At 37.6% G+C, this 15,593-nt stretch overlaps 1 protein-coding gene across 1 annotated transcript in view; it reads left to right on the plus strand.

The window, feature by feature from the left end:
* The first annotated feature begins 248 nt into the window (after nt 1-248).
* The window catches only part of LOC149414221 (uncharacterized), a 44,864-nt gene continuing 29,519 nt past the window's right edge, over nt 249-15,593 (plus strand). The window contains exons 1-2 of the mRNA XM_089644121.1: nt 249-384; nt 1,511-1,624. Of these exons, the coding sequence (XP_089500247.1) occupies nt 249-384; nt 1,511-1,624 (250 nt within the window). The remainder of the gene's footprint in view (nt 385-1,510; nt 1,625-15,593) is intronic.

Consider the following 15,593-nt stretch of genomic DNA (forward strand, 5'->3'; position numbering starts at 1 on the left):
CTTGCGTTCCAGGTAGCTATTTTCAAGTCCTTATTTCGTTTGCCGGGTCTTTTCCTAAGTTCAGTTGTTGTCCGAGGCTCTGTGTTAGGATTCGTAATAGCGTTGCTTTTACAGGGAGAGGTTATTAGCCTCTCGCCCAACCCCCTACCAGGAGGGCCAGGGTTTTTCTGTAGGGGTTTCCATCCCTTAGCTGGGGGGTTCCGGTTTTATGGCGCCGGAGATTCGCCATTCATCCTCTCCTATCTGCTATGGCTGATGGTATTGCCATTGGCCACATTGCCCAGGGCTCGCGGGGCTTAAGAGACCACTCGTGGACGCTAGGAGTAGGACTATTGGTAGTGTTGCTGATGGAATGCAACAGTGGCATTACACGGTATTTGATGAGTGACACATTTTTCCCAGCAAAAAATGCGTCTCCGTGACCCTACCAAACTTTGAGCCCCACAATAAATGACTTAAATATTGTTTCTCTTATCTGACGTGTTCTTCTCAAGGCTTGGTTGATGCTGGTTAAATTCTGTGTATTTGAAAAATATTCTTTAAAATAAAATATTTCATTGTTGCTGACGCTATCGTTTCTATCCTTTTTCGTGTATAAGAAAGTAGCCAGCATTAGTCCTATTATTGATTCATACAAGCAACACCTCACATTTTCAGTTATTAGGTTTACAATACTGGTGTTTTCATTCTCCAATGCTATGTTCAGCACGGTCCTTCCGGTCTTGTCTCTGGCTGTTATGATGGAGATATAGTCTTCCTCGTATATCCTGCTGCTCGGGCCACTGAGAAGGACTTCAACAATGCGTGTATTCTGTTCTTTAGCTGCTATATGCAATGGAGTTTTGTTATTGGTATGGTGGAATAGCTGACGATGTTCAGACCAATGTTGGTACATCTTCGGATGATTTTCCATTTTTTCGCGAGGTATTTGCTTTGTTTCAAGCTGGCTCTCGATGAACATTCTTATTATTTTATAGTTTGGATTGAGCAAAAATTTACAAAATTCATTTTTAATCAGTATGTTTTCTTTCTTGCTGTTTCTTCCCTGTCTGAGCCATCGGACGAAGAAATCAGCACAAAAATATTCTTGGAACGTGCGGTGAATAAAATGAAAAGTTCCATCAGTTGTATATTTTATCAGCCCTAGACTACTTATGTCTTTCACTTCCTCGGTCTTCAGGGCGGATAGTTTTATGTTTGTGAAATATTCCTTGGTGAATGTTGGGTCGATGGTCTGAAAAGCCAAGACGCAATGCTTTTCCATCATATCTTTAAACATAGCTTTTCTGAGGGTAGGTAGCAGCCTGTTGATGCTTGTCTTCTGTTCAAAATATATATTTTTCTTGACTTTAATGAACTGTTTGTACAAGTCAAACAGATTGGTGATTTTACGTAAGTTATTAACTTGTCCAGAAGATATCACAAATAGTATGGCCTGCTTAAGGAACACTTCGGCCAGCATACGAATTTGAAGCGGGATGCCCATGAAACCCGTCACGTCTTCTCCCAGCACGCCTGCCACTTCCTCACGCAGCTCTCTGGCAAACTGGCGCAGCCTCCCCCTCTGCAGCTCTCCGTGTTCTGGAATTTCCAAGGCTAGGTGTGGAAGCCAGGAATTCACCAAGTAATCCTCCTGCTCTCCTTCTGTAATTTTTTCCAGATCTACTGCAAATTCTTCCAAATCTTTTTCAAGCCTTTTTCGTTCGTGTACACGTGTGGTGACTACTGTTTGACACGTTGTAGCTGTTTTTAAATATTTCATGAGTTCTACTATTTTACCTTGGTATTCCTCAGAAATCTCGTCAAATGCATCGATCAAAACACAAACCTGCCTCGAATTATCTGATTCGAGGCAATGCTGCAATAGACTGCTCACCATTTTTTTATCGGTAGGTAAACTAGATGCTTGTAGCAAAAATTTTGTAACGGATTTTATGTCAAGTTTTGGGGGTAATTTGGAACTGTCAGTCAAAAGCTTGTGGTCAATTCTTAATACCCAGGAGTCTCGGATAAGCTCCGACATGCGCGTCAGGCTGGTGGTCTTTCCCTTACCAGGATCATCCGCGATGATGGTCAGCTTCTTCTTCATGATGCTGAAGTCTGTTTCCTTGATGGGGTCCCTGTAGTCCCTGGTGATGAAGGGGCGGAGGCCATCCAGTGAGCCGTGGGAGTATTGCCAGACCAAACACGGGCTACCTCCAACCTCCAGCAATTTAAAATAATGTTTGTTGAACAATGCATCCGTATTTTTATTACCAATATTCAATTCTCGAGAACGAATTTCAATTTTAAAGTGATTTTTTGAGACAAATAGATCCTCAGCTTCCTTGGGTAATTTGAAGGAGCCAATAAGAGATAATTTATCTTCCACGTCGTGGAATATAAATAAATCCTTATCTCCCCTGTACCGAACGAATTCATTGATGGATTTAATGATATGTCGACTGCGGAACTTCCTTGGCAGGTATACGCTTCTATTGTAAACTTCTTTCAGCGTGTAGCCTTCTTCGGATAAATGGAACCAATAGATTAGTGTAGCTGATTCCTCCCGACACTTTTCCAGAAACAGGTCCTGTCCATCTTTTTCAGTGGTGAAAGTCCTCCCTCGCGCAGCCTCCACCCCCTCCCAGTAGCCATGGCAGAGCTGTCCTGGATCGCTGATTACCAGCAGCGTTCCACCAGCCCCACTCCTCTCCATAAGTGCGGTAAGCCGCTCTTTGTTCACTCGCTTGTTCCCCTTGGAATAGAGAACATTTAATTCACAAAGCCTAGGAAGGTTGTTTGGGATTGTTTCTATACAGGGTGTATCGGCACTAACCCGACAAACTTTAACCAGCTATTCCTTAGCACATTTGGAGTAAAAAATGTTATGTACACTTTGCTGTCCGGTAACATTTTTTTTCTTTTAAAAATAAAAAATAAATAAAATTTCCACACTCCGCTACTGCCCACAGTATAGGGGTAAAATAATTGGCAACGCCGCGCTACTGTCATCTCTTTCACACATATTCTGTCTCAAGTCCCGTGTGGTTCCCGCCACCCCGTCTCGTATCAGTGGTCAGTGCTGTTTTGGGAGTTCGCATGTCATCAAGTTTCTAGTTTCGTTTTTGTTTTGTTATCTAAGTTTTTACTGTTGAAATATGCCCCTCAATTATCCACCTGCCGAGCAAGCAGATATTGTTTTTGTTTATGGATTTTGCAATGGAAATTCACGAGCAGCCGTAAGGGAGTATCGCATGAGGTTTCCTGGAAGACGCGTCCCACACCATGCTACCTTTGTCCAGGTTTGTACCCTATCAATTGTTTATTGAAACTATTTACATTCATTGATAATGCCAAAAAGCGCTTTTGAAATTTAAACTGGGAACATTAAAAACATAACAAGGGGCCACCAACTTTAAAAATGTAAATTGTACTTTAGGTGATTTGTGTTCAGTGGTCACTAAACGGCGTTTTAAAAAGTTAATTAATTTTAATCTCTAATAAATGCATCATTCACTGCAATTGAATTCACTCCCTTTCTCACCATGGGATTATTTAAATTACTTGAATTCAATTTCACCCCTGTGAATCCAAGATATCAACCGTACCTAGTTAAGAAAATTATAATTTAAAACACTTTGTTATACATTTTACTATAAAAAAATGAAATAAATGAAGAGAAAACGTAAGTTTTCTGATATGTGCCTAAAATAAGTGTTCTTTAAAAATAAAATGAGTGAAAAAGCCCGCGATTGTTTATTTGACATTATTACTGAGCTGAATAATAAAAGCAGTTGTTATTTGTTGTTTTGTTTCAGATGTATCAACAATTGCGTGACTGTGGCATCGGACGGATTGAAGGCGCCGGCGGAGGACACAACATCGTTCCTGTGGCAGTTGAGGAGAGAATCCTGAACTTAATTACCGAAGACCCCACGCTGTCCGTGCGTCGGGTCGCTCTGATGATAGGACACAGGGAACACATGGCGGTATGGAGAGTTCTGAAGAAGCACGGGCTCAAACCTTTTCACTATAGGCGCTGCCAAGGCCTCATGGAGAATGACCACTTTTCCAGAGTCGTGTACTGCAGAAGAATGCTGCATAATGTCATAAGAGATGCAGACTTCATGAAAAACATATTGTTTACCGACGAAGCACAGTTCACTAAAACAGGAGTGCTAAATGTGCACAACTTGCACCATTGGGCTGAACAAAACCCCAAGCTTGTTCGGGAGTCGTCGAGCCAGGACAGATTTTCCATCAACATGTGGGCAGGAATCCTGGGAAATCAAATACTCGGTCCAATCGAGTTGCCTCCCAGACTAAATGGACCGATGTATTTGGAGTTCTTACAAGTGCAACTGGGCGAGATTCTGGAAGATGTGAACCTCGAATTACTACGGAGAATGTGGTTCCAGCACGATGGAGCCCCACCACACTATTCGATTGCCGTGCGGAACTACTTGGATGTCGAGTTTCCTGGTCGTTGGATAGGCCGTGGAAGTCCGGCCATTGCTTGGCCACCAAGATCACCCGACCTGACCCCCCTGGATTACTACCTGTGGGGGGCTCTCAAGGAAAAAGTGTATGCTAAGCCAATAGCCTCAAGAGAGCAACTGCTCGAACGAGTGATGGAAGCCGCTGCAGAAATTAAAGCAAATCCTGCAAACTTAAATAATCAAAATATAACAAGACTACACGCTTGCATCGAAAATAATGGTAGTCACTTCGAACAAATGCTCCAATAAAAAAATTAACATAAACTACATGTCCGCATTTTCATTTATTATTTATTGGTAAAATTCTCACAATGTCATTCATTTACACATCAATATTACCTACATATCAATATTTAATAAAATCTGTAGAAGAGTATGCCCGTCGGCATTCAACAAGTTTTTCGACAAGTGTGTCGAAAAGCGTCTTCTCTCTTTCCTACACACTAAATATTAATGGTTAAAAATGAGACGACTGATGCTTGTAAGCGCGCCAATACGTAAAAACAACGAAACTCGAATAAGAATTGCCAGGTGGGTTTTTTAATCGCTTTAATCTGACTTTAAACAATAATTAAACACGTAAAAATTATTTAATATAATATTACAGTACAGTACTTTGAACCTTCGCAATAAATTTATTTGATTTTAAGTTTAGTTTGTAGAACTCCATTTCAATTTAGAGATTTTTTTTATTTTAACAGTCTTATTAAAAAATTTATAAAAACAGTGTGTTTATAAACAAGTTCTGCTAGTTGTAATTATTATTACGCGTGACAGCTGTTTCACCTTCTGACGGCATTATCAAACTTTGGTAAAGCCACTTACAGACGACGTAAGTGATAACTTTCTTTTTTTATTATTCTGGCTTTATTGATTTCCGAGTAAATTGTCGTAAATTATTATTTGCTAATCCCAATATTATTTGCTAATGCTAATAATTAAGTGAAATTTTAAACAATGCAATAATAGGATTATTGCATTGTTAATTTCACTTAATGTCGTTGGTATTTCCAACTGATGACTCAGGGGTTTATTTCCCTGAATAATTAAGTATTTTGGGGTCTAATTATTATGCATTTCATTACATCCGATAATTTAAACAATTTTTATGTTGAATTGGGGTAAGTTTTATGGCTAAGGGAAGGAGTGGAAGGTGAGGAAGTACCTGGATATTCAGATCTGGTCACCAAATACGGCTAGTCATTTCAAGCAACGTTTAAATTCTAAACCTGGATATTCAGATCTGGTCACCAAATACGGCTAGTCATTTCAAGCAACGTTTAAATTCTGAACCTGGATATTCAGATCTGGTCACCAAATACGGCTAGTCATTTCAAGTAACGTTTAAATTCTAAACCTGGATATTCAGATCTGGTCACCAAATACGGCTAGTCATTTCAAGCAACGTTTAAATTCTGAACCTGGATATTCAGATCTGGTCACCAAATACGGCTAGTCATTTCAAGCAACGTTTAAATTCTAAACCTGGATATTCAGATCTGGTCACCAAATACGGCTAGTCATTTCAAGCAACGTTTAAATTCTGAACCTGGATATTCAGATCTGGTCACCAAATACGGCTAGTCATTTCAAGCAACGTTTAAATTCTAAACCTGGATATTCAGATCTGGTCACCAAATACGGCTAGTCATTTCAAGCAACGTTTAAATTCTGAACCTGGATATTCAGATCTGGTCACCAAATACGGCTAGTCATTTCAAGCAACGTTTAAATTCTGAATTAATTAATCAATTACGAAAAAGCGTGGGGTTAAGAATATTTTTTTTAAATTATAGTTGTAATTTATTGTCGATTTTTTAAAAAAATTGCGATATTTTAAATAAAATTTAATAATTATTGTTTAAATAAATTAGCAATCTGGCAGCATTCATTTGCAGGTGGTCAATCCAATGCAGTCATGACGTTTGTGTGAGTGCTTTCCTTTGTCTCAGTGTGTTGCGCAGCAGTTTTATATGAACCGTTTTTTGATTCATCGGGATTGTTTTTAAAACTATACATTCTTTGTACCTTCAAATTAGTGGAAATAAACTTAAGTGTGTCAAGCTGCTCGTTATATTCCGGTAATTCTGGAAGGCTTTTAACATAAGCAATAATATTCATAAATCACATTCCGCGAAGTTGTAAATAACTAAATTTATTAAAAAATATACGTTGTAGGATAGCCTAGCAAGTAACATTTTGACAGAGCACTTACGGTGATTTAAAAAACAACGGCGCTGTTCAAATAATCCAATTATTATTATTGATAAGTACCTAAGTGAGGAAAATTGTTTTTAAAAGTGCTCAGAATTATTGGACTTCGATTATAAATTCAGGAAATCTACTAATTAGTTTCTTAGTTTCAAAATTAGACTATTTAATACGTGAAACGCGTAAGAGGTGAAACCAAAGCATTCCAGAGGTGAAAAAATTTAGATACAAAAATAAAACTGATGTGTACAATACAAGAAGACAATCAGTGATTCGCATACGAAAAATGTGAATAATCATTATTGTTAAATAAAATATTTCTTTTCTGGTACTGGATTATGTAATACGGGCTTCGTTCGCAGCAACACGCGAGAGTTGCGATGTTGCTTTCAAATTTTGACAAAGGATAAAACAGTGGTGACATGTGGTGAAAATATGTTTAATTAATTTTTTATTAAAAAAAAACGTTACCGGACAGCAAAGTGCACATAACATTTTTTACTCCAAATGTGCTAAGGAATAGCTGGTTAAAGTTTGTCGGGTTAGTGCCGATACACCCTGTATACAAGTTGTCCATCATGAGGTGTTTCAAAATGGGTGAAATCAATTGTTTTATTTTCTGATTCGGAGTTGTACAGTCATTTCCCAGTATAATATCGAGGCTAAGGGTTTCTGCACCAATGGTAATTGCATCTCTGAAAAATATTTTTTTTCTAGACGAAGGAGTTATGTCTTCTAGTGCAAATGTTTTCAAAGCATTGGTTTCAACGGTTAGATTACATTCCTCGAATAATGTTCTATCAATTGGTAGTGATTGAATAAATACAAGTTTCTTGTGGCGGAATTTCACTAAAATTTGTAATATTGGTTTCAACCGGCGAGAGATTCTTCTTGAAGATAAATTTTCTAATGAATTATCAAAATTAAGAATGATCAAGTTACTGTTGTTAACATCGATTTCGCTTAAACTTTTAAAATCTACAACCTTAGCTATAGTTTTCATATGATTCCAACTCAATATTGTGTTATATTTTTCTTCCAAAAATTTTGAATTCAAAGTTGTGTTTTCCATGAGATTCAATATATTGTACAATCTGGCGGCTTGAAATTCAAAATCATTAGTCACAATTATTTGTAAAACACTTTTAGAAGATTCCAAGAATGACTTCAATCCCAAGGTATCCTCGCAGTCCAGGATATTAGGCAAGGTGTGGAGGTAGGCCTTGCCAGCCATATATAAGGGGGCTGACTTTATACTCCGATTCTGTAAATCCATAGCTTCCATGATCTCTGCAGGAAACCATCGAAACAGCTGTTTAGTTAATCCAATCACTTGTTCCAAATGTTTCCTCGAACCACAAGTAATGGTGTTTTTTCTTGAATCAATCTTAAATGGTGGAAAATCTATTTTTTTAAGATTTTTGCGCAAGAAAAAATGGTCAATTTCAGTTCGTTTCACTAGCGCATTGCTTTGAAAAAGGCTCCAATTTTGTATAAAATTATACTCTTCTGTGGAAAATACTCCCAGCTGGCATACTGTTCCCATCGATTTAACAGTGTCGTATGGTAAGATTGGTGTTTCTTCTGACTGCTTGCAGTCAGCGTTTCTTTTGACTGGTTGCATATTCCGGTGGCTGCCATCAGAACTGTCAGTGGGAGCTTCTACGGCATCTGGATGTAAAACGTAGGAATTGCAGAGCATTTCTATCCCGTGGTAATATTTGCGTTCACTCCATCCATGGGGCCAGTTCCGTACCACATATATATCCTTCCCATCATCAAAAGCTTTGATAAAAACGTCTACTGCATGAGAGTCTATATTGGACATGAATTTAGGTTCCTTCGAATCACTGGGGAGAGCGACCCGTTCGATATGGACTTGAAGTAAGTTTCCCACCTGATGGCCAGTGCAGTTTACAAGATTAGGGGCAGCGAAGAAATTAGTGATATCTAAGTGCCACGTGCACATGGATCGGTCGTATTTCATTCCATACTTTCTGCATATCTTTATCAAGATATCTTCAACCCCGGACTGTCCAAAGCAAGAGTGTGCGCGTGAAGGCCTTCGTCAGGGCTGGCAATCACACAAAAGCCACCACCTTCCCTCTTCAGATGTTTGACCGTCAAGGTGGTGACCCCTGCGAGCCAGGCACCCAGGGAGTGCCCTGTCAAGGACAAAACGAAGCGACTTCCACGTTTTTTATTTATTTCAATGATTACCTTCCTAATCTCGTCTGCAAAAGAGACGGCGGAATTCATGTGCCCGGTATATTTGTTGCGGTAAACACTTTTAAAATCAATCCAGATTGCTCCCAAATTCGTAATGACTGTCCCTCTATGGGCAACTACGATCTGCTGCTGCAAACGGTTCCAAACCGCGCAACCGAAGTACCCGTTATTGTTGTTTCGTGCCGTGGTGAGCAGGCACCACCCTTCAGGCATTACCCCCGAACAGTCCAAGTACGCCAGCTTGGCAAAGGCCGCCAATACTTTAACATCGGGATATGGTTCCATCGCCAGTTTCCTTTTGTTTTCTTTAACGCGATGAAACGATGCCAGGGTTTCCCGCCAGTTGGGTGAGCAGTAACTCAAGCGTTGGTCCACCTGCATATTGAGCAGATGAGATGGACACTCTGGAGACTGATTCTGCAACAAGGACAACAACAGCCAGCGTTGGTAATGTGGCACAACATTAACATAACGTTTTTGTAGTTTAAAATATTTCAAAACATACATGATTACGATATTACACTAATTTCCCATAAGCTACTGATCATTAATTTGTCAAACGGGTTCCTCAATGTCAAAAAATGCTCGCTTTTTGGATTTTAACAAAGATCCGGAGACAAGGTCGAAAACTTTAGTTTTCACCAAAGAAATTTTTACTACTTTACTTATATATGGAGCCTTTTTAAAAGAAAACTTGCTATCTCTTGCGCATAGAGAGTGTCAGCGTGCATCTGAGTGGATAGAAGTTGTAATAAATTATATCTTGCACACGGAGAGTCTCGGAGTGCATAGAAAGAAGTTGTAATACATTTTTCGGCACTTGGGTATTTATTTATTTAATAGGCGACGGCACAAAAATCATTTCTGAATATTTAGTTTTCTTTTTCCGATTTTATATCCGGGTTAAATCTTCCCCATAGGAAAAACTAAACTCTTCCACACACTTTTCCACAAATGATCATCTAGTCAATCAACATTATGCAAGTGCATTATATAAGCAAAATAAATACAAAACAATGCAAGAACAACACGTCAACTTACCAGAGATCAAATGGGAAAATAATTCACCGACTCCAGATATTTTCATATCAGAGGGTTCGGCTCGGTAGAACTCCTAACAGGGCCTATAAATCCTACTGATCCCTCAACATAAATATTTAAAAACATCTTTCGTTATCCTACATGTATTCAAAATGGCTGGCTTTTGCATCTTTATATATAAATTTTTTGATAGATCTAATACGCCTAAATTTTGAATGAGAGAGCTAGGTATAATGCCAGTAGCCGAAATAACGAATGGTAATATTTTTATAGTCTGAGAATGCCAAATTCTTTTTATCTCATTTTTTGGACACTAATATTTGGTGCCTATTTTTATTTCGTGTATTCATATATTATTCAAAATATTTTTAAAGGCGTCAAAAGTACCTGAAAGTACAGCTAGCGTATAATTTATTTATTAAATTATGATAAAATAAATAAATTATAATCTACGGGCCAATTATTTCCTCTAAGGGCCAGTTGTTCCCACAAAACTTTGAAATTTTATGAATTTCACAGAAGAACGATTCATCAAATTTAAAAGTAAATAATCAAGTTTTGTTAGCATTTTATTATGGGCCAGTTGTTTCACAGTACTTTAACATTAGCTTTTAAACTTTAATATCAACTTCAAAACTGACTTAAAGCTAACTACCTTACATAAAATGTGAATAAAACCAAATATCTAACTTTTTCCAAAAACAAAAAAGGACAACCAATGAATGCGCATACACTTAAATTACACAAATTTCAAAACAATTTTCCTCAATGTTTCTGCTCGCATATAACACAAACCAAAAGCATTAAATATCTTGGGATCAAAATTGAAGAAAAACTACAATGGGCACATTGATTATTACACATTGATAGAACCTCAAAAAAGCTAACAAAAATCACCTTCTTCTTCAGAAAATTGCGAAACATTTTAACAAGAGGGTTTTAAAGACAGTATACTATACTTTATGCAGAGGCGGATTAACTGTTGAGAGCGCCCTATGCAAGCACCTCATCGGCGCCCCTCTAGCGACCACATATTATAAATTTTAACAAGTACCTAAAGTAGCCGAATTTGTAGTTAGGTGGGTTTTACGTGAAAATAAAAATTTCATGGGAGGGGGGGGGGGGGGGGGTGAAAAAAAAATAATAAAATTTGTCCCGAAAAAAAAAAATCATGGGGGGGGGGGTTCGCGGGAAGGAGGGGGGGTGGAGGAGGGAGTGGGTACCGTGTGAGAGGGGGGTGGGGTCGCTGGAAACAATGTATTTATTTAATGGCATTGCAACGCATGCCGGGAACTCGCTAGTAATTTTATATAAACATATTAAGTCAGCAAATTGTCTTCTTTTTTCCAATGTTGTAAAATTAAAGTGTTGTAGTCGTTCCTCATAAGATTTGAGTGAGACATTTAATCCAAGTTTAAATGATAGAATTTTTTTTGCACAGATTCAATAGTTTTAGAATATTTCAAATAATGTGGGTTCCAGATAACACTCCCATATTCCAATTTGCTTCTGACCAACGAGTTGTATAAGGTTATAATGGATTGGGGGTGTTTAAATGGTTTCGATATTCTATGAATGAATCCAATCATTTTCAATGATTTACTTATAATACCAGTGATGTGTACATCAAATTTATGATTTTGAGAATGAATGTACACGTTTCGAGATATTAAAGGAGACAGAAAAAATTGAGGTTTTAAAGTATTTACTTGATAACAGTGCCTAGATTGGTACACTCGTATGTTAATAAAATGTACATTAAACGCACGATGAGCAATATGGAAAACATTTTTTTGTGAAACATACGGAAACAAAGGTTGGTCACAAGTTAAATATGCATTTGCATTTAAATTTCAAGCAGGTTAATTACGGGAATTAAATCTAAAAATTGGTATATACTAATCACAAAAAAAATTAAACATCTCTGCGTCTACATTTTTGTTTTGCGAAGTTGTCAATAACATCGTCATAGTTTAAAGAGAGCAGTAATTTGGATTCAATGTTAAGTATGGCTAACGAATTTAATCTCCTGTCTGTCATGGTTGAGCGAAGATAATTTTTCACTCTCTTTAGACAGGAAAAACTCCGCTCGCCACTGCAATTGCTGACTGCCGTCGATACGCACATTCTTAAGGCTATGTCAATGTTTGGATAAATTGTTTCAAGTTCTTTTTTTTTTAGAACCTGTAAAATCGCTTTGGTTGTTCGGGGCAGATCTCCATCTCGAGCTATCGTTCTTAAATAAGAACGTAGATGGATACATTCATCAACAAAGCACTTTTCTAAATCACTAGAATATATTGTTACTAACATACTAGCACTTTTGAACTTCTTCGGTGTTCAAATTGACCAAATTGCTTAAAAACGAAAATTTGGTATAAAAATTGCTGTACGCTTCTCGTCTCTTTTGAAGTTCAACGACAAGTCTGTCTATAATTACTAAATATACTGTCACTCTAAATGTTTCCCGACCAGATAATGAAAAAGTAATATCTTCGGCAGATTCATCTGCTGTGAGTTTTCTCTTCCGTATCCTCTTGATGTCCTTTTCATATTCTCTGACTAATGCGAATTCTAAGGCTTGCTCTTCATATTTATTAAAATTTTCCCTTTCTGAAGAAATTATTAGAATCAGACTGTCATACATTTGAATAACTGTACAAATATCAATATCAACGGACTGTAATTTTTTATTGGTTTTATTCATGTGAACTAAAATAAAACCCCAAAACACGATCATGAAAGCAGTTTCTAGTCGTTCTAATTTCAATCTTATGCCTTTAGCTTCACATACAACAGAACGTTTTTGCTCTGTATTGCTCTCGATAGCAATTAAAGCATTGCAAATTTCTGGAAATGACTCTTTCAAACTTTTGCAAGCATCTGCTCGAGCTGACCAGCGTGTGTCAGATGGATTTTTGACAGTAGTTTTATTTTTTTTATCATTACCTAGGATTATTTGTGCTTGTAGAGTTTGCCATCTTTGAGTTGAAGCTGTAAAAAATGTGTAGATTTCTTGAAGGAGACCAAAGAACCAACAAGCTTCTTGAGCGCATTCAGCGGCACATTCACCCACTAGGTGAAGCGAATGTGCAGAGCAGGGTATATATTCTGCTAGGGGACATAGTTCTTTTATTTTGGCCTGTAATCCATTGTAAATGCCTGACATACTTGCGGCATTATCATACGACTGGCCTCTACAGTCTAATATATTAATTTCAATCATGTCCAATGTTTTAATAATAGCATTTGCTATGTCTTGTGATTTGTGACCGACATTTGCGATAAACTTAAGAAAACGTTCAACGGGCGTACCGTCGGTTTGAATGTATCGGATCACGAAAGTTAATTGGTCAATGTGGGAAATATCTGGTGTTGAATCCACTATTATCGAATAATATTTTGATATCTTGATTTCATGTTTTATTTGTGTTAATATTTTGTTTGCCATCAATTCAATAAATTCGTCACACGTTGTAGAACTTAAGTAATTGGTATATCCCTTTCCCTTGCCGCCATATTGAGCAATATGTTTACTTAAAAACGGATCAAACTCCGCTATGAGTTCCAGCGTCATTAAGTAATTTCCGTTATGAAGAGAGCCAAGTTTTTCGTCATGTCCTCTAAAAGGTAAACCACGCGATGCTAAAGATTTTACAGTGGCAACCACTCGTTTTAAAACTTCACGCCAATAAGTCATCTCTTCTAGAAATTGAGCGGCGAGCTCATGATCGACACGACCGTCAATGTTAGATCTACGTTGCAAGCTCAAAATACATGTTTTATGTTCACATGAGTTTTCGTGGCTTTCTAATCTATTCGATGCGTTCTTCCAATCATTGAAACCAACATCTTGTTTTCCAAAACTAGTTGGAACTAGTGAAAAAAAACTAGTCCACCACTAAACTAACTTTGGTGGTGGACCACCAAATAATAAACAAGGTCCACAATAAACTTTACCTGTGCTTGGAGAGTAAATAAGCCATTTCCTTAGAAGTTTTTCTCTATTTAACAACTTTCTTTCAAACATTGTTTTTGTTAAAAAACGTGAGATTTTATCTTCATATATTCTCTTACTCAATGAAAAATCTGCATTTTGATTTTGATTAAATCCATTAATTGCAATGTATTCTTGTGTTTCGTTATTGATATCCCACTTGACTGGGTCACATCCCACGATAAACAGTCTATTTTGCGACTGCCTCACAACTTCTACGGCTGACGGAGTAGGCAGCATGGACAAATCGTGTTGTTTAGAACTAGTAGGAATTTCACATTGAATAGACTCGGTAGAAGACGCACTGTGAATTGCGTTAGAAAATTCTGAATCATCACTTTTTAATTTAGAAAAAAATGTCTCAATATGTTTTGTATGCTTTATAATATTTTGATTTTTTTCTTCTTTTTCCTTAGCCTTCCTTTTATAAGCTGCACCACTAGGTTTCTTCTTCAATTCACTCATTATTTGGGTAATGAACTAAAACGCAATGTACTAATTCATTCACACAAATACCGCTGCGAGTACGTAATCAATAGAAGCGCGCGTAACCGGTGACATCCAAGCTGAAAGTGATGAGTGTGACTGTCACCCCGTCATCCGTTCGGAAGTCCGGTGCCGGCCGCTTAGCCCCTGCCCCCGCTGCGCCCTTTGCCCTGCAATCTAGCAACGCCCGCGAACGAATCCACGAGCGAGCGGTCTTCTATTAAAAAATCATGCGATGGAGGCATGGAGGAATTATCAAGAAGGCGAGTATGCTTTGGAAGCTCTGCATCTCTACAGAAGTAAATAATCTTTCATATTGTGTAAGCAGGTGCATACTTACTTACAAAATTAAGTTTATATATTTTTTTTTAATTCTAGGGGCGCCCGCCGGCGCCCCTTTGTAACTGGCGCCCCTAGGCACGTGCCTACTTTGCCTTAGGGTTAATCCGCCACTGACTTTATGCCACTCTAAATTAGAATATGGAATAATAGGATGGGGCCCAGCAGCATTAAAACACGTTAAACAACTGAAGGTAACTCAGAACTGCATCATAAAGACCATTATAAAAGTTCCCATAAGGACGTCAACAACACAAATTTTTAAACAGTTGTCAAACGTTCCAAGTATGCAGAAAATCTATGCCAAAAACATTCTGGTACATCACCCCAAAAATGATTTACAGGCAAACACCTTACATACTCATAAAACCAGAGTCAAACAAACAGAGATACTAAATATACCAAAGTGTAACTTTACCTTTGGACAAAGAAGCTCTGAATTTTTAGCAGTAAAGGTATAAAACAAACTCCCACTTAGTATCAAACAATTCAAAACAAAAAATAACTACATTAAGGACATTAAATCTTGGCTTAAGGAACTACCGGATAAAGAACTTACTAGCATACTATAACATCGTCGTAGAAGTTTATGGAAATCCTTACCCAAAACATGAAGTCGATCCATAGAAGTCGCTGAAAACTTCCAAAACCTGGTCCCCGTTAACACAGAATCTCCTAGTGAGAAGGGACTACGAATATAATCAATATCTATAATACATATATTCTTGTAAAAATGTATATATATAGCTTTTAAGTAAAAATAAAAAATTTGATAAATTTTTCAAATTCATAGACCCTGAGTGAGATTA

Source organism: Hesperophylax consimilis, chromosome 20 (genome assembly GCF_061612785.1).
Source record: "Hesperophylax consimilis isolate HC1 chromosome 20, BYU_Hcon_1.0, whole genome shotgun sequence".
NCBI lineage: Eukaryota > Metazoa > Arthropoda > Insecta > Trichoptera > Limnephilidae > Hesperophylax > Hesperophylax consimilis.